At 54.3% G+C, this 19064-nt stretch overlaps 1 protein-coding gene across 4 annotated transcripts in view; it reads left to right on the top strand.

The window, feature by feature from the left end:
• Positions 1 to 289: 289 nt before the first annotated feature.
• Positions 290 to 19064, top strand: part of PRRC2B (proline rich coiled-coil 2B) — a gene marked incomplete at both ends in the record, with an annotated part of 54950 nt that continues 36175 nt past the window's right edge. For all 4 annotated transcript variants that reach the window (XM_080709229.1, XM_080709228.1, XM_080709231.1 and 1 more), the window contains 8 exons: positions 290 to 404; positions 1026 to 1203; positions 3759 to 3861; positions 7418 to 7490; positions 9611 to 9754; positions 12387 to 12628; positions 13026 to 13135; positions 13693 to 13835. In XM_080709229.1, coding sequence (XP_080565355.1) covers positions 290 to 404; positions 1026 to 1203; positions 3759 to 3861; positions 7418 to 7490; positions 9611 to 9754; positions 12387 to 12628; positions 13026 to 13135; positions 13693 to 13835 — 1108 coding nt within the window. The remainder of the gene's footprint in view (positions 405 to 1025; positions 1204 to 3758; positions 3862 to 7417; positions 7491 to 9610; positions 9755 to 12386; positions 12629 to 13025; positions 13136 to 13692; positions 13836 to 19064) is intronic.

Genomic DNA, 19064 nt, shown 5'->3' with positions numbered 1-19064 from the left:
ACTCCAGCTAGTTTTCACAGCGTGTGTAACCAGCGGGCTGGGCTGGGGCGGCCTGTGGCTCCCCGGGGTGTCTGCAGGACACCCTCTAACCGGGGGCACATCCCCCCGGGTGGCGAAGGCGTTTTCCTGGGGACAGAGTCCAGCATTCTCTCCAGATGTCCAGGGATGCACAGTCCCCGCTGAGCGAGCCCCCGGCCTGGCCCGGAGCCTGACGCTTTCCTCTCCACCCCAAAGGCAGATCGGGAGCGGAGCCGAGAAAAATTTCCTTACTAGATGACATTTCATCGCGATGTCCGATCGTTTGGGGCAAATAACCAAGGGCAAGGATGGGAAAAGCAAGTATTCAACGCTCAGCCTGTTTGAGAAGTATAGAGGAAGATCAGTAGACGCAGTCAGATCCTCAGGTAAGCTCGGGCCTCCTGCTTCCCTCCCGGGGGTCCCGGGACCTGGCCCGGCAGGCGGTGCGTGCAGCCAGCCGAGTCTCCAACTCGAGTTCAGACTTCAGATCCCTGGAGAGCCTGTCTCCTGTAGCAGAATCATTTCCCCATCTATTTGTTGAAGCCTGTGCCCTGCAGATAGCTCCTTCCTTTGAAGTCCTGGGCACAGAGTGCGTAGGATGACCACAGTGACTGCCAGGCACTCAGCTCTGCTTGACCCCTTTGGCGTTCTCACTTAAAGAATGACGGGGCATCAGCCCGGCGTGGTGGCACACCCTTGCTATCCCAGCATTTGGGAGGCTGAGACCAAAGGTATCATGGTTCGTGGACAGCCTCAGCTACTTAGGCCCTTTGTAACTCAGTGAGATCCTGTTTAAAAATTAGAAAGACTAAAAAAAAGAGGGCCGGGGGTGTCGCTCAGAGGTAGAATGGTCCTGGGTTCCAACCCCAGCACCGCAAGAGAAAGAAAGACAGAAGGAAGGAAGGAAGGAAGGAAGGAAGGAAGGAAGGGAGGGAGGGAGAGTGGTGGGACACGCGGCCTCCTGTCTGTGACCGCCGTGGTGTCTCTTCTGTGCTCTCCCGCCGCAGTTATTCCTAGACATGGCCTGCAGACTCTCGGGAAAGTTGCCACAGCCCGGCGCATGCCACCACCCGCGAACCTGCCAAGCCTGAAGTCAGAAAACAAAGGCAACGACCCCAGCATCGTGATAGTGCCCAAGGACGGGACGGGATGGGCAAACAAGCAGGACCAGCCAGACCCAAAGAGGTGAGCGCGTGGGCCAGGCGAGCGGGCAGGCGCGGCACAGCCCCGTCCCCCGTGCTGTGCCTCTTGTCCCCGTCGCCATCCTCCCTGACTTCCGGAGGCGATGCTGCAGGGTTTCTGCGGCCAGCCTTGTCCCAGTGACTCGCAGCCCCTGTCCTTGCTAGGAAAGGCCACCTCGCCTCTGAGCAGCGTGAGCGGCCGCGCAGAGCCAGTTCCTGAGAGAACTGCGTGGACGGAGCTTGTGGTCCGCGTTCTGAGCCTTAGGGGCACGCAGCACCCTGGCTGGGGACTGGGGGCTTCCCCGGGGGAGGGGACGAGCAGACCGAGCTCTTAGGGGAGCCAGGCTGAATCCTCGGCACCCAGGGTTCTCCCGCTTCCCACGCGGGAGGGCTCGGGAAGCCGAGTGTCTAAAGCCGCGATGGAGGGTGCCGCGTGGGGCCCCGGGCAGCCCGGGTGCGGGACTGTGCGAGCCCCGGGGTGCTGAGGCTTCCTCTCCTCCCCTCAGTCCTCTGACTGCTGCGGCCAGCGAGGAGCGTGGCCTGGGCGGGGGATTTGTGCTAAGAGGGCTCAGGAAACCTGCCGCTGGCTTCACCTGTTGGGGAAGGAACACCACAGTCGCCAGGTCTTTGCCCTCCTGCCTCCGCGTCTCCCGGTCGCATCCTGAGGACTCAGGATCCCGCGGGCGAAAGTGACCGGAAGGCGGCCCTGGGAGTCACCTTACCTAGATGTGGAGTGAGCAAATAACACAGCCAGGTGCCTGAGCAGCCGGAACAACTGAGACGAGAGCCTCAGAGTTATTACGGAGTTTTCCTAGCAGTTGGCTGAAGGAGCGTGTTGACGGAAGGGCATGGAGTGACCTTAGAATCGGCCAGCCCTGCCCGGGCGTCCTGCCGGCCTGTTGACTAGCTAGCTGGCACCTGGAGAGGATTTCACCGCTGACCCCGGTGTCCTCCCTTGACGTGGGACCAGTGCCTGGCTCCAGGGCTGGTCACTAGGCCCCAGCGAGGCGTCCGTGGCTGGCACAGGTCAAGTACGCAGCTCAGGGCTCAGCCGGCTGTCGGCTCCATTCTATCCGTGGCGCACGCTCTGTGCGGAGCCCGAGCCTCTGTTCCCCAGAGTTCTAGGGAAGCCGGGCGTGGTGGCACATGCGTGTAATCCCAGTACTTGGGAGGCGGAGACAGGTGGATCGAAGGTTCGAGGCCAGCTTCGGCTACTTAGGGAGGCCTTCCACAACTTAGACCCTGTTTCAAAATAAAATTAAAAAAAAATAGGGCTGGAGTTGTAGCTTGGAGGTAGAAGGCCCTGGGTTCAATTCCCAGTCCTGCAAAAATAAAGTAAGGGGTATAGCTTGGAGGTAGAATGCCCCTGAGTTCAATCCCCGCTACCATTTAAAAAAAGGGCCGGGGCGTCTCTCAGAATATCCCTAGTTTCAACCCCCAATACCACAGAGAACAGACCAAACAAAAAAGAACGGTGGGTTTGTATGTGTTAGGAGAAAATGTTCATAAATTTAAAGTGCAAAAGAGATTCTGAAATGATGTACTTGGGACAGTCCTACTTCTGTTAAAAAAAAAAGCTATTAACATATATGTAGGGAACTCTGCCTGAGTTTCTGTGTGGAGGATGAAATCGTGACGAATTCTGTTTCATATATATATATAAATTTATTTTTACTACGAGCCTGTGTGTTTTGCCTCCAAGGGCACCCTCCCTCCAAGCTACACCTCCAGCCCTTTTTATTTCTGCTTTGAAAGAGAATCTTGCTGAAAGGCTGAAGGTCTTGCTAAGTTTCTGAGGTTGGCCTTGAACCTGCAATCCTCCTGTCTCGGGCGCCTGAGTACTAGGATTACAGGTGCGCACCACCATGCCCATCCCCGTATGTCTTTTATAAGCCAAGAGATGGTAGAAAATTGGCTCCTATCTTAAAGCCCTGAGTAGGTGCGGGCCCGTGGTCAGGAGTAAGGGGCTCAGACTCCACCGGTGACTTGGTTCCTCCATCAGCAAATCTCCCATTGAGTTCATGCACATTGAAATTTTAGTTTCTTTTTATTTCTTTTTCTTTCTTTCTTTCTAACTTTCTTTCTTTTTTTTTTTTTTTCGTACTGGGGGTGGAACCCAGGGGCTTTTCTACCTCTGGGCTATATTTTCAGACCTACTTCAAACTTTATTTGGAAACAGGGTCTCACTAAGTTGCCGAGAGCCTCACTCAGTAGCTGAGGCTGGCTTCGAACCTGTGTGATCTCCTGTCTCAACCTCCCAAGTACTGGGATAATAGGCGAGTGCCACCATGCCCAGCTAAAATGTTAGTTTCTGCAGAGCGAAGCCCCTGCAAGAAGGCAGCACACTGCCTGGTCCTGCAAAGCGTCAGGGACGAGGCGCCTGGGCATGGCTTGGTGTCTTCCGTCTGCCCGCACCGGAGTCTACTGGGACGGGCTCACCTCCGTTGGGCAGCGGCGGCCTTGCACCTGGGGAGCAGCTGCCCGCCGCGGCCCTGGGCTGCGCTGGGCCTGGTCGGACGTGCTGTGCCGTCTCACCCCGTGTGTCGTGCTCTGCTCTAGTTCCAGTGCGACGGCCTCTCAGCCGCCGGAGTCGCTGCCGCAGCCGGGTTTGCAGAAATCTGTGTCCAATTTGCAGAAGCCGACACAGTCGACCAGTCAGGAGGTGAGTGCCGGGGCTCCGTCCTGGCTTCCCCGTGGCGGGGCCGGCGGGCGTCACTGCTGTTCTCTGGTGATCTGAGCGTCCTGGAGGCATGTTTCGGAGGCTGAGCGTCCTGGAGGCATGTTTCGGAGGTGCACGCGGCGGGGCCTGGTCGGGGAGCCCAGGAAGAAGTTGGGATCACTGTAAGAACCGTGGCCTGCCACTTAGGAAAAGGACTCCAGCTACAGTGCAGGGCACTGGACGTTGCTTTAGTTTCCGTTGATTTTTCTCGGGGGTGGGCTGGGAGGGGTTCTCAGGCTGGACTGCAGCCTGGCTCAGTTTCCCCAAGTGTGTTCTGTGGAGATCGGTGTCAGAAGAAACGGAAGGTTGTCAGGTGAGTTTGGAAAACACCTCGGATCCTCTTTGCTGCAGCCCCTCGCAGGGCTGGGAGTGCTGTCCACAGAGGGGCTCTGTTCCCCCATTCCCCTAAACTGCCACGTCCAGAACACTTTCTGTCTTCTTTTTGCATTACTGGGGATAGAACCCAGGCGCGTTCTACCTCCAAGCTATACCCCTAGCCCTATTTTTAATTTTTTAAAATTTTGGAACAGGGTCTCACTGAGTTACAAAGGGCCTTACTAAGTAGCTGAGGCTGTCTACAAACTGCAATCCTCCTGTCTCAGTCTCAGCCTCCCAAATGTTGGGATTATAAGCACGCACCACCATGCCCAGCTCGGGAACACTTTTTTTTGTGTGTGTGTATGGTGCTGGAATTGAGCCCAGGGACATTCTACCTCCGAGCTATACCACTAGTGCAAATTTCTATTCTATTCTTTTTTTTGCAGGTCTGGGTATGGAACCCAAGGGCATTCGACCTCCGAGATATACCCCCCTGCCCTATTTTTTATTCTTTTTTTTTTTTTTTTTTTTTTTTTTGAAGGGGAGTAAAAGGTTTATTTGAAGCAGCAGGGAATGGGGAAGGGTGGCTGAACACCCCAAAGGGGCGGGAACTCTGGGTCCAGCAGCTGCCTTCAGGACAATACTTGAGAGTAGCCCAAGCTGAATTGCCTTCAGGTGCAGGCTGCTTTCTTCCAGAGTCCACGGGATCTGCCAGAAGGGAATAGGAAAAGAGGCAGAACACCACTCGGGCTGTCGGGTCTCCTGGTGTCCAGTAGCTGCCTTTAGGTCACTACCTGAGTGCCGCCTGAGCCAAGTGCCATCAGTTGCAAACTACCTTCTCCCAGAGTCCACACGATCTGTCAGAAAAGAGGTGCAGGTCACCCCTAAGGGCCCTGGTCAGCCTTGATGTCCAGCAGAGGCCTTCAGGTCACTACCCGCGAGCATCCTGGGCCACGTGCCATCAGTTGCACTCTGCCTTCTCTCAGGGCTAACACGACCTGCGAGAGAGAGAACAGCTCCCCAAAAGGGGAGGGGGTCCCGAGAGGGAAACCCCTTATTCTTTATTTTAAAACAGGGTCTCACTAAGTAGCTGAGGTTGTCCTCGAACTGCGATCTTCCAGTCTCAGCCTCCTGAATGCTGGGATTACAAGCGTGCACCACTGCGCCCGGCTCGGGAACCCTTTCTTAACTGAAAGCACCAATGTCTCTCAGAACACACTTGAGGGAATGCCGAGCTGTCTTTTTGGTACATTTAAATGTTTTCTCTAAACAACGCTGAGGTTTAGCCAAGCAAGGGCTCCGAGTCCACTTGGTGCCCCAGAGCCTGGCTGTGTGTTTGTATAAATCAGCAGGAATATATATGTAGCGGATAGCTTGAAGTCTCGAGAAGTCTATGGTGTTTTTTAGGGGACAGGAGCACCGTTAGTAGAGAGACCTCGTGTCTTCCAGCTCTTGATGACTTGATTGTGTATTACTCCCCGGGTGACGTAGGTCTGACCCCTGTCTGCCAGAGCCGGGTGTCAGGGAGCCTCTTGCTTTGCTATGAAACCTTCTCCGTGCCCAACACTCAAATGAAAGACACAGCAGAGACCTGGGTGTATGCCTGTAACTCCGGTTCTTGGGAGGCTGACACAGGAGCATCACAGGTTCACGGCCAGCCTCAGCCATGGAATGAGACTCAGCGATCTAGTTGAGACCCTGTTTCAAAAATAAAAGAGGAACCAGTGTGGTGGTGCACACTGTGAACTGCTCAGTGAGGCCCTTTGCAACTCAGTGAGACCCTGTTTCAAAATTAAGAACAAAAAATAAGGGCTGGGGGTATAACTCAGAGGTACAGTGTCCCTGGGTTCTATCCCAAGTACTGCAAAAAAGGGAGGGGGGGTGCTGGAGGTGTCACTTGGAGGTAGAATGCTCTTGGTTCCATCCTCAGTACGGCAAAAATAAATAAAATAATATAAATAAATAATTTAAAAATTAGAAAAAATAAAAGAGGGCTGGGAATATAGCTCAGACATAGAGCACCCCGGGGCTTAATGCCCAATACACAAAACGCAGGGAGAGAGCCCTTTGCATCTGGGAGGCCATATTCACTGACCTAAGTCCTTGCTTGGCGCCTGCCTTCCGGTCAGTACATAGTCTAGCCCCTTTCTTTTTCTCAGAATATAAACTCAGTGGGATTTTTAAGGCATGGTTTCCCGCCCCTGGCTGTACAGAGCTTGTTAAACCGCGTGTGCTCTCAGCAGGGCGTGGTGACCTGTGGTCCCAGCTGCCCGGGATCACTCGAGCCCAGAAGTTCCAGGCCAGCCTGGGCCACATAAGCCAAATCCTGTCTATAAATAAATAAATAAATAAATAAACAAACAAACAAACAAACAAACAAACAAAACAACTAGCACTTATTTAGTGTCGCCCAGGGCCTGGGGAACCTGAACAGCCACATTCCGGGTCCCCTGACTTCGGGTGGGCGGGGCAGGACGTGCAGCCCCATCTGGGGAAGGGTCCTTGGTGGTGGCCGGGTGTGGATCCTGGGCCTGTCCCCAGTTGGGTCTAAATCAGTCACTTTCTGAGCCTCATTCTGGTTCGCCTAGACCCTTCCTGGGGTGTGGTGAGATCTGGTAAGGCCGGGCATGCCTAGAAGCCACCCGACCCCCGTGAGTTTTCAATAAAGTTGCCCCTTGGGCTGCGGCTGACAGGCAAGTCCAGGCTAGTGGGGAGGAAGGCCGGTCCCGCGGGGTCCTGCTGTGCGGAGTAACAGTAATTACAGAAGGCTCCACGGGCACGCCCTCGGCGAGCTGAACGTGCACCACAATTGAGGTTTGGTCTAGTCTGTGTGACAGGCAGGACGGAGTGCCCTGCATGGGCCCAGGGGCAGCCTGACAGGGTGGCAGGCGCAGCAGGAGGCCTTCGGGCTTGCGCCCTGGCTCTGAGGGTGCCGGCCGTGGGGCTCTCTCCCGTCCTGTGCCTAGAAGAGTGCCAGCCTTTGGGGCCAGTGCACTGGGAAGGACAGTGCGTGGGGGCCACAAAGAGTCTGCTGGCTCCGCACCGCACTGGACCCCATGGCCTCAGCAAGCGAGGGTGCTCACTGGCGCTCACCTTCGAGCGACCCCGAGCCCTCCTGGCGCCCCGTTGCTGGACGGAGGCTCACTGAGGTGGCTTTCCTTGTACCCTTCCTCCTTTTCAGAATACAAATTCAGTGCCAGGTGGACCAAAGTCATGGGCGCAGCTGAATGGAAAGCCAGCCGGACACGAAGGTGGTGAGTGTGGGGCTGGGGGCCACGAAGGTGGTGAGTGCAAAGCCCCGGGGCCTCTCCACACCTTCCCGGCTGGGCCTGGGAGCTCTGCAGAGGTGGACCTTTGAGGTGCTGGTTCTGCCAAGCCCATTGGCTCCCTGACTCCAGCGACCGTCGTTGCTGGACGTTCCTCAAGGGTGAGAGGAGGCCTGGGTGGTGGCTGGCTCGCTGGGGAGTCCCTGCCCGGTCCTGTCGCCAGCACCCGGCTCCCGGGAGGAAGAGTGTGTTGCTTGCGCAGCTCCAGCTCAGGCTGGGGTCTGCGAGGCGGCGGGCCATGGGGACTGAGCTGCCATGTGTGGACCTGAACACCAGGCCTGGGGGCGCGTGGGGTTCATCACCGCCGGCACATGCCTGACACACAGGAGGCTCTTGGAAAGAAAGAGCGGTCTGCTGCGTGGAGCGGCTGGTTCAGTGGAAGAAAGATGAAGGAGACGGGTGGAAGGAAAGCGTGTGCAGAGCTGTACGCGATGAATGCTGAACGTCGGCCTAGAATGGGACTTACAGACTCTGGTAGCTTCTGAGGCCAGGCCAGCCCAGACCGGGAGGTGAAGTGCTACCAGGGCGAGCGCTGCCAGGGTTTCCATGCTGTCTCTCCTGCCACTATAGTGTCTCGAGAATGCGGGCCGGGGGCAGCAGGTGCATTTGAGACCACCCTAAATCTAGATTTTTCTATCTGAACTCTTAATTTCCCAACATCACCTGGACTGTTCTTAGCACTCTGTGTAGACCACGCTAGGTAGCGCTGCCGAGCTGCAGGAGACCAGTAACAGGTGCACGGTCCTTTCCGAGTATATAAGCTGGTGAAAACCCACGGTCCTCTTCCTGTGGTGAGGTGGGCGCGCAGGCTGCCGGGGGCGCCCTCCGCCTCCTGTGTTGTCGCTGCCAGCCTTGCCCTCTTGTGGCTAGCCTTAAAAAACCAGCTGCATGGCCCTGCCACCCCCAGACAGCATTAGCCAAGGCCGCGCCCCTGCGCGTCAGAGTCGCAGAGACGAAGGCTTCCTCGGTCTCCAGTAGGAAGCGGCGATCCAGCCCAGGTGCCAAGTAGAGCGCAGCACCCATGTCCCCAAGGAGCTGTGGACACGCAGAAGGCTCCTGGTGTGCACCAGGCAGGGGGTGGTCAGGGATGTTTCAGCCTGGGGCATGCGGCAGAGGGAGGGAGGTGACTTGAGGGTCGGCGGCCAGAGCCCAAGGGCCTTTAAAGATGCGTCAGGAAGAGCAGACACTGCACTGTTGGTTGGCTTTCATTTCTGTAAGGTTCGACTTCTTTACATAGAATATAGATTTTTATTAAAAAAGAACTGTAAGAACGAGAGCAGTGCCAGTTGGCACAACCCCCCAAGGGCACTTTGGTGTCCCCACGCCTCGGGCCTTTGTGGCGATGCCAGCATCTCTCCCTGGCCATTGGCTGCGGGCTACAGTCCTCGCGTCCATGGTGCTAAGAGCTGGCCTCGGTGGCGGGGTTGGCCCGACTGTAGAGAGCAGGGCGTGCCTCAGCGGTGCAGTCATGGCGGTACGGTTGCTCCGAGGTTCATGTGAGAGGACCAGTTCCCCTGCACCTTGCATCCCAGCCTTTATCACCTTTTGGGAGCACAGAACCCGTGCGGCGGCCTGAACCTGTCAGGAGTGAGGTTAAGCAAGAAGGCTGCTCCTGCAGGGAGTGCTGTGTTGAGGGACAGCAGACGGGGCGAAGGAGACGCCGTCCCCAGGCTCCCAGGGCCTGCGAGTCCAGCTGGGGGCAGAGGCATCTAGGGAGTGGTGAACACAGGACAGGTCACGGGGCCCACGGGCCATAAACCTCGGGTGGGGCCGCCTCTGCGGCTGTCGCCCCACACAGAAGCAGGCGCCTCCTGGGAATGATTTTGTCAATGACCCCCCAGGGGCAGGCAGGAGGATCGTCCTGGCCCCCTGGTGGGGAGGGACGAGGGCTGCCAGGGCGGTGTCCCTGTAGGTCAGCTGGGAAGGGGCCACCTTGGGGTGGGGGGCTGGCTTCCACGTGAGGCGCCAGGAAGCAGCGGGCAGGGGCCGCCTCACGGCGCGTCTCTGGCTCTCCCTCTCACGGCGCGTCTCTCTGGCTCTCTCCACAGGTTTAAGGGGCTCAAGCCGACTGTTATCCTTCTCTCCCGAGGAATTTCCGACGCTGAAAGCAGCCGGCGGGCAGGACAAAGCTGGCAGGGAAAAGGGCGCCTTAGATCTGTCGTATGGGCCAGGACCAAGCCTCCGCCCCCAGAGTAAGTGGCCCCTCCCCTCGGGGCTCGACGGCGCCCTTCCCCACGCAGGGTCTGCTGGACTCCCGCCCTGGACCCCGGCTCCGTCCATCTTGTCCTCTGGCCTGGCCAGGCCGTCCCCGTCTTCTCTGTCATCCATTCTTTACTTTTGCTGTGCTGGACATCACAGCAAGCTCCACACAAAAGGCCGGCTAGCTCAGGCCCTCAGTTCCAGAACTTTGTAAACCAGTGCTTCCCAGACCTAACCCAATCTTTCCAGAGTCACTTGGGGGATCTGTTTCAGAAGTCTGGTTTCTAGTCCTCCCCTCCCCAGCCAGGCTACCCAGGCCCGCCTTGACCGGCAGGGCTCGCACTCACTCATCTTGGCCTTTCCTGGTGGCGACGCCCATCGAGGCAGAGCTGATGTCCAGTGCGCTAGATGACCCTCTGCCCTCTACTTAAAACAACGCCCTGCAGAGGGGCGTGGGCTGCTTTTGTTTACTGTCTGTCTGTAATCAAGTTGCTCAGGACAAGAATCATGTCTGTCTGGGATTAAGGTCCGCAGCTCTGCAGGACTATCAAAACACGGACCTAGAGCCGGGCACGGTGGCGCACGCTTGTGATCCCAGCATTTGGGAGGCTGAGACGGGAGGATTGGGGTTCAAGGACAGCCTCAGCACTTAGGTTCTTTGCCACTCAGTGAGATCCTGTTTCAAAGTAAAGAAAAAATAGGGGCTGGGAGTATACCTCGGAGGTAGAATGCCTCTGGGTTCCATCCCTAGTATTGCAAAAACAAAAAAAACACAGAACTAGAAGCAGCTCCTAGGAGTACTCCCCTCTCCCTGTCTGAGAAGGCCCAAGGGTGACCTCGCCTGCCTGGTCACAAGAAGAGTGGGGTTCTGGTTCTGTGTCAGTCCTGGCCCCTTGAGGGGTCACCAATTTGGGAATCTTTAATGTTTTAACCCCCGACCAAAAGCTGACTGAAGAGAGAGGCCTTTGGGTCATCTGGTTTTTCTCTGGCCCATGGAACCCTCTTATCTGCAGATTCAGTGTCCTGTAGTCAACTACATTGAGAAGTAGTACTTCTGACCCAGATGAATATTGGGTTCAAAGCCAGCTTCAGCAACTTAGCAAGGCCCTATTTGAAAATAAAAAATAAAAAGGGGCTGAGGGTGTAGCTCAGAGATAGAATGACCCCAGAGGTAGAATGACCCTGGGTCAGTACCCTCCACCCCTCCACCTCCCCCAAGAGCACTGCTGTGTACCAAGAGGTTTCGAGAGAGGCCACACACCTATAAGTTTTATTATACGTATTATTATAGCTGCTTATCCCTTAACTGTGCCTGACTGTAATCTTTGTTGTAAGTAAGTGTATATATAGGGAAAAAAAAAAAAAAGCACAGCTGGGTGTAGTGGTGCACGCCTAGAATCCTAGGACTTGAGAGGATCACAGGGCCAGTCTTAGCAGTTAGTGAGGCCCTCAGCAACTTAGCAAGACCCTGTTTTAAAAACAAACCATAAAGCCGGGAGTGGTAGCGCACGCTTGTAATCCCCGCACTTGGGAGGCGGAGACAGGAGGATCGCAAGGGTTCGAAGCCAGCCTCAGCTACTTAGTGAGACCCTGTTTCCAAATAAAATATAAAAAAGGTCTGGGAGTATAGCCCGGAGGTAGAAAGCCTCTGGGATCCACCCCCAGTACCACCCAAAAAAAAAAAATAAATAAATAAACTGGGCATGGTGGCTCATGCTTGTAATCCCAGCATTCTGGAGGCTGAGACAGGAGGATCACGGTTTGCGGACAGCCTCAGCTACATAGTGAGGCCCTTTGCAACTCAGTGAGACCCTGTTTCAAAATAAAGCATAAAAAATAGGGCTGGGGGTGTAGCTCAGAGATGGAATGGCCCTGGGTACCATCCCCAGTACTGAAAAATAAACTATAAAAAGAGCTGGGAGTGTATCTCCGAAGCAGAATGCCCATGGACTCAATCCCCAGTACCACACCAAAAAGAAAAAAAAGGAAGGAAGGAAAGAAGGAAGGAAGCAAGCAGTATGTGCTGGCTTAGGTATCTGGGGCTCAGGGACCCTGGGGTGGTGTCTTGGAATATCTCCTGTATAAGGGAGCTACTGCGGTGATTTCCTCCGCATCCCCTCCATTTGGCGATGGAAGCGCCATGTCGGGGAGATGGGCGGTCCTCAAGGCTTACCTGTGTTCCAGGGGTGGGAGCAGCGTGCTACCTGTGAACCGGGGTCCGCAGCCGCTGCGGCTGAGCAGAGCGGGACGGAGCTCGCTGTGGTTCTGGGCCGTTTCCCGCAGGACGCCCGGGTCTGCCTGGGCCGGCCTGCACTCGGCGGGCGTGTGGCTTCTCCTCCCAGAGGCTGCCTTGTCTTGTTCTCCTTTGCTTTCTCTCTGAGCACGTCTTATTTTAGGTGTATTTCTCTGGCAGCCCGACTCCCCTCCCAGAGTTCCATTCATTGGCCAGGCGTCTGCCCCTACCCTTCCCCGATAGACTAGACACTTCTTCCTTTTTGTTTTTTTGTTTTTGTTTTTTATTTTTAATTTTTGGGGGAGCGAGGGGGCCCCGACCTTCAGAACCTCATAAATCCCCTCCTTCCCCTCCTCTCTCCTCTCCCCTTTTGCCCCCGTTTCCATTTCCAGATGTGACAAGCTGGAGGGAGGGCGGTGGGCGAAACGTAATTCCTGCCACGTCTCTGAACGCCTCCCCAGCTGAGCTGGGCAGCAGGAACTCGAGTGCGGGAGATGGAGCCCCCTCCTCGGCATGCACCAGCGATTCTAAGGACCCCTCTCTCCGCCCGGCCCAGCCTGTCCGCAAAGGGGCTTCACAGTTCATGGGAAATGTGTACCACCCTCCTACATACCATGACATGCTTCCGGCTTTTGTAAGTCCCCGGATGCTCCTGCCCAGCCGCGCCTAGTTCAGTGGCAGGTCCACCGCAGGCTCGCCTCCCAGGCCCACTTGGAACTTTCCAGATCATTTGCCTTTTTCCTCGGCCCTTTTCCGAAGCTACGGGCCTCTGACCCTGTCCCTGGTGAGGTAGATGCTGTTTCAGCCTCAGGGTTTTAGGAAAAAGAGAGGCAGGTGTCCCCTCGTATTCCCCCAGAGCCCCCTGCCGATGGCAGGGAAGAATCGGCCCCTGTGGAAGGACTCGTGGGGAGCCCCAGCCTTTCCTGTTTCTTCTTCCCGTTTTTCCACCTTCCCAAACCAATTCTGCTTTAAGTGGAGCTTGGAGCCCGGGCCACGGCCAGCAAATCCCATTCACCGGTGTTGCGTTTCAGATGTGTCCGCCACAGTCAGCAGAGAACCAGGGTCCAGCTTTCCCCCGCCCTCAGCTCCGCCTGGAACCGCGCGCTCCTTTTAGACAGTTCCAGATGAATGGCCAGGACGGGTAAGGCTGTGGCCGCGGCGCGGGGAGAGGCCCCGGTGGCCAGGTGTGAAGGCAGGCGCTGCGTCCTCTGGACACCGCGTGGGGCGGCCGGGGCTTCCGCGCTACCCACCCTATGGTGGCCTTGAGCCACGTGGGAGAGGACCTGCAGGAGCAGGAGGATCAGCCCCCTGGGTGCATTTATCTGTCCATTAGAGATTTCTTTTAAAAGGATGTTATTTAGAGCCGGGCTTGGTGGCGCACGCTTGCAATCCCAGTACTTGGGAGGCTGAGACAGGAGGATTGCGGTTCGTGGCCACCTCAGCTACTTAGTGAGGCCTGCTGCAACTTAGTGAGACCCTGTTTCAAAATAAAGAATAAAAACTAGGGCTGGGGGTGTAGCTTGAAGGTAGAATGCCCCTGGGTTCCATCCCCAGTACCTCAAAAAAAAAAAAATGGGTGTAAATAGTAACTCGCACATGAACGGTCACCATGTAGAACGTATTTTTGGGAAAGCGTTTGATCTGCTTCCGTCTCTGTCTTGATACTAGTCCATCATCTTTACTTTCCTCTCTCATCAGAAAAGAAAATAGGCCGGGGATGGCCCGGCCCGTCCGCCCCCTGAGGCAGCTGGTGGAACGGGCGCCGCGGCCCACCATCATCAACGCGGAGAACCTGAAGGGCTTGGACGATCTGGACACGGACGCCGACGACGGCTGGGCAGGTGGGCGGCGGGGGCGCTGGCCGGAGACCCTTTGAGAGGGCCTCAGCCTCCATGCCCCAGGGTTCTCTGACCGGGCCGCATCTTCTTTTGGTCTCTGCTCTTTCTCTCAGAACCGTGGGAATTGTGCTGTTAACTTTTTTTGTGTGGTGGTACTGGGGATTGAACCCAGGACATTCTACATCTGAGCTGCACTCCAGGCCCTTTTTGAACATTTGAAACAGTGTCTCGCTGAGTTGCTGAGGCTGGCCTCCTATCTCAGCCTCCCAAGTGCTGGGATTACTCCAGGTGTGTGCCACCACGCCTGGCTGTTGTTAACTTTTCAAAAGAACGTGTGATAATGGAAATTTTAAACAAAATACACTAAAAGAATGGGCTCTTAACTATCGGCCATCCGGCTTCAAGAAGTACCAGCAATTCACCATTATTTCTGTGTGCATGTATACACACGTATATACACATGTGTACGTATATATATGTATACATGCGTATGTATATGTATATATTACACATACATATGTGTGTATATACACTTATTGGTGCGTCGTAATTATACACGATAGTGAGATTCAAAGGGCCGATACATAAATGCCCGCACACATCACTTGGTTCAGCGTGCTCCGCCATTCTTAGTCTTGTCTCCACTAACCATTCTTTTTTGTTTTATTAAAATAGCTCATTTTAAGCTGGGCGTGGTGGCGCACGCTTGTAATCCCCGCGTTTGGGAGGCAGAGACAGGAGGATCGCGCAGGTTTGAAGCCAGCCGTGCGCGCTGGCTTAGGAGACCCTGTTTCCAAATAAAAATATAAAAATAGGTCTGGGAGTGTAGCCCGGAGGTAGGAGGGCTTCCAGGAACCCCAGTACCACCAAAAAAAAAAAAAAGCTCACTTTAAGTGCGCTGAGAAGCAGAGCTGGAGATGTAGCTCTGCGCTAGAGCACTGGCCTACCATTGAAGAGGTCCTGGGCTCCATCTCTAGCACTGTGCAAAAGCAAAGAAAGAAAGAAAAAGGAAGAAAAGCGCGCATCTCAGCTGCTCAGTGTGGTAGATGGACACACACCCGTGCCACGCTCCTGTATGAGGAGGGACAAGAGTCGGACCTCCCGAAAAGCTTCCTCAGGCTCTTAAGCCTGTCTTCTTTTATGATTCATTTTACTAAGTTAATTTTGCTTATTTATAGATTTTTGTGTGTGTATGGCATTGGGGATGTATCCCAGAGGAATTCTACCTCTGAGTCACCCCCCCCCTCCAGCCCTATTTTATTTTCTATTTGGAAACAGTGTCTCGCTAAGTTGCCAAACGAGTTGCTAAGTTGTTGGAGCTGACCTCGAACCTGCAGTGATCCCGTCTCCAACTCCCAGGGACCGGGACTGCAGGTGTATGCCACCACGCCCGGTCTATTAGAGAGTTTCTAATGAACGAGGTTGTAAGGTTTCTACTCTTGTGTGATTTTTTAAAAAATATTCATCAATGTTATATATGTCAGTCGTCCATTCAAAAGTCCCATGAAGAATAATATCGCCATTTCTCTCGGGTGACGGCCCAGAAGCAGAGTTGCTGGGCCAGAGGGTAGGTGCGTGGCGGAGTCCCTAAGAGCCCCGCAGCCCCCCAGCGCGGCCCCACCATTTCTCATTCCCAGTAGGCCGCGTAAGAAGCGGTGGACGCCCCGCTCCGCGCAGCGCCTCTGGGTTGTCTTTGTAGTCTTAGCTGTTCTGGTGGGTGTAGACTGGCGTCTCATTGTGCTTTCAATTTGCACTTTGCTGGTGACTAAGGTGGTGCACGCGCCTTCCTGAGCTCCCTGGCTCCCGACGTGCGGTCCTTGTTGCGCGTCTGCCGTGGGCTTTCCAGTTGAGCGTTAGGTACGAGCCCTTTGCCCTTCACGTCTGGCAGGTTTTCCCCGGCCCTCATCTCTGGGATCTTGGCCCTCGTTGGGCTGGTTTTCGCGGGTGCGTAATGGAGGGGCCTAGGCACTGTTTTCCACGTGGGCGTCTGCGTTTTCCGCCCCGTTTGCTGAGGAGACTTCCCTTTCCTCACTAAATTGCTTTCTGGCCTCTTTGCCAAAAAACCAATCGACCATGTAAGCGTCGGTGTATTTCTGGAAGCTATTAGTTGCGTCGGTCCGTTTGTCTTTATGCCAGTCCCACTCTGTGGCTGGGTAGTAGATCCTAAATATAGGTGATATGTTTTCCAGTTTTGTTCTCCCCAGCATTGCTCGACAAGTCCAGGTGTCTGCATTTTCATGTGATTTTTTTTTTTTTTTTTAACTAGAAATTGAATCCAGGGACATTCTACCTCCAAGCTGCACCTTCAGCCCTGTTTTACTTTTTTTTTTATTTTTATTTTTTGGTGGTACTGGGGTTCCTGGAAGCCCTTCTACCTCCAGGCTACACTCCCAGACCTATTTTTACATTTTATATTTGGAAACAGGGTCTCCTAAGCCAGCGCGCGCAGCTGGCTTCGAACCTGCGCGATCCTCCTGTCTCTGCCTCCCAAGCGCGGGGATGACAAGCGTGCCCACCGCGCCCGGCTTTTTTTTTTTTTTTTTTTTAAATAGGATCTCTCACTAAGTTGCTGAGAGGCGCGCTAAGTTGATGAGGCTGGTCTCGAACCTGTGATCCTCCTGCCTCAGCCTCCCAAGTAATGGGATTACAGGCATGGGCCACCACACCTTGCTCCATGTGAATTCAGAGCCGACTGTCAGTATTCACACAGACGCTACAGGCATTTAGTCTGGGGCTGTGTTGAGCCTGCGTCAGGATAAGCCACACGGCGAGTCCGCAGCCTCAGTGCCAGGGGCCTGGCGGATCTCATTATTAACATTCTCATGAACATTCTAAACCTGGGGGTGGCGCACCCTTGTACTCTCAGTACTTGGGAGGCCGAGTCAGGAGGATCACAGGTTCACGGCCAGCCTCAGCTGCTTAGTGAGGCCCTCTGCAACTTAGTGACACCTTGCTTCAAAATAAAGAATAAAAATAGGGCTGGGGGTGCAGCTCGGAGGTAGGATGCCCCTGGGTTCCATCCTCAGTACCCCCTCCCTCCAAAAAAAGACTTTGATTTCTCTTAACAATGTTGTACAGTTTTTGGTGGAGAGGTCCTGAATCTTTTCTCTGATTTTTATTCACCAATAGAGCACAAAGCCCTGAGTTCACTACCCCACACACACACACACAAAAATCTGGGCACAGTGGAATGTGCCTGTGGTCCTGGCTACTCAGGAGGATGTTTCAGCACAAATGTTCACGACCAGCTTGGGGCCACATAGGGGGACACTGTCTCGTAAATTTTTTTTTCTTTTTTTTTTCGGTGGTCCTGGGGGTGGAACCCAGGGGCTTTTTCTACCTCCGGGCTATACTCCCAGACCTACTTTATATTTTATTTGGAAACAGGGTCTCACTAAGTTGCTGAGAGCCTCACTCAGTACCTGAGGCTGGCTTTGAACCTGTGTGATCCTCCTGTCTCAGCCTCCCAAGCGCGGAGATTACAAGCGTGCGCCACTGCACCCGGCTTTATTCTTTATTTTTGAAACAGGGTCTCACTACATTGCAGAGGCCTCACTAAGTAGCTGAGGCTGTCCGTGAACCTACAATCCTCCTCTCTCAGCCTCCCAAGCGCGGGGATCACGAGCGTGAGCCACCGCGCCCGGCTCTGTCTCAGTTGTTCCTGCTTTTGATGCTATTATAAGTGGTCTTGATTTGATATATTTTTTTAAATTTCAGTCTTTAGATGTTTGCTGCCATTTGGTAGAAATAGTTGATTTTGTGTGTTGACCACGTACGAGGCTTTGCTGGGCATGCGCGTTCGTTTCGCTGGCTTCGTTGGCTTCTAGTTTCCCACGTAAGCCTCGCGTGGCTCACACGTGAGGACATTTCACGTCTTCGGCGGCGTTTGCCTCGATTTCCTCTCCGTGTCGTGCCGCCGCACGGTCCTGTGTTCCTGCCTGTGCTCCCGCTGAGCTCGCCACGCGCGCTCATCGCAGACGCCGCGTTGCAGGCGGAGGGGCCTCCCACGGGTCCAGTTTGCTTAGTCTTAGTTTTTTCCTTTTAAAATCACGAGTCTTGCTAAGTGCTTTTCCTGTGTCTGTGGTCATAGGAGTTTTCTTCTTTGATAATATAACCTATTGCATTGACTTACGATTATCATTCTTCTTGGTACTAGAGATTGAAACCAGGGACATTCATTATACCTCCAGTCTTTATTCCCACCCCCCTTTTAACTTTGCAACAGGGTCTCACTAAGTAGCTGAGGCTGGCCTCGAACCTGTGGTCCAAGGACTGAGATTATGGGTATGCACCACTGCACCTGACTTTTATTTCTCTGTGTGTGTGTGGTACTGGAGATAGAACCCAGGGGGTTTCTACCTCCGAGATTTATTCTTTCTTTTGAAGCAGAGTCTCACTAAGTTGCGGAAGGCCTCACAGATTGTTGAGGCTGGCAGCGAACCTGCGATCCTCATGTCTCAGCCTCCCGAATACTAGGATTACAAGTGTGCACCACCGTGCCCAGCTTTTGATTGTTGTTCTGCTAAACCAACCTGCTCTTCCCAGAATAAACCCTACCATTTTGCATTTCTCATCCAGTCTGGTACTATTTTACTAGGATTACTCAGCATCTGTGTTTATGAAGGTCTTGATTTCTTTCAGTGTCCCTATGGGCCTCGGCATCAGCTGGTGCTAAGCTCATGAATGACTGGAACCCACTTCTTCTCTGCTCTCAAGAGTTTCCTTAGGCTTTCTGCTGTCATTTCTTTCTTAAGCACTGGATAAAATTCTCCAGTCAGCCAGGCGTAGTGCCGCATGCTTGTAACCCCAGTATTACGGACACTGAGACTGGAAAATCTCAGGTTTGTGGCCAGCCTCAGCTATTTGGTGAGACCCTCTGCAACTTAGTGAGGCCTTATTTAAGAAAAAATAAAATTAAAAAATGGGGCCAGGGGTGTAGCTCAGAGGTAGAATGCTCAGAGGTAGAATGGGTTTCATCCCCAATACTATAAAAAAAAAAAAAAATCAGTGAAACAGTTTGACCCTGAGATACCTTATTGGTGCACTGTTGTCATACATCTTAATGGGGTAGGAGCCGGCGGAGGCGCACATGCACACACTCACTGAGCCCTTCCCCAGCTCCCACCCCACGCGCTCCTCCCTCCCTCCTCCTCGTGTTTGGCCTAGTGATTGGCTTTGATTTGCTTAGAGAGTACACTGCACATCAGGGGATTTCCCTCTCCTCCTCCAGCC

Source organism: Muscardinus avellanarius (assembly GCF_963383645.1).
Source record: "Muscardinus avellanarius genome assembly, chromosome: 13".
In the NCBI taxonomy this organism is placed as follows: Eukaryota; Metazoa; Chordata; class Mammalia; order Rodentia; family Gliridae; genus Muscardinus; species Muscardinus avellanarius.
This window is presented reverse-complemented; position numbering and strand designations above follow the sequence as displayed.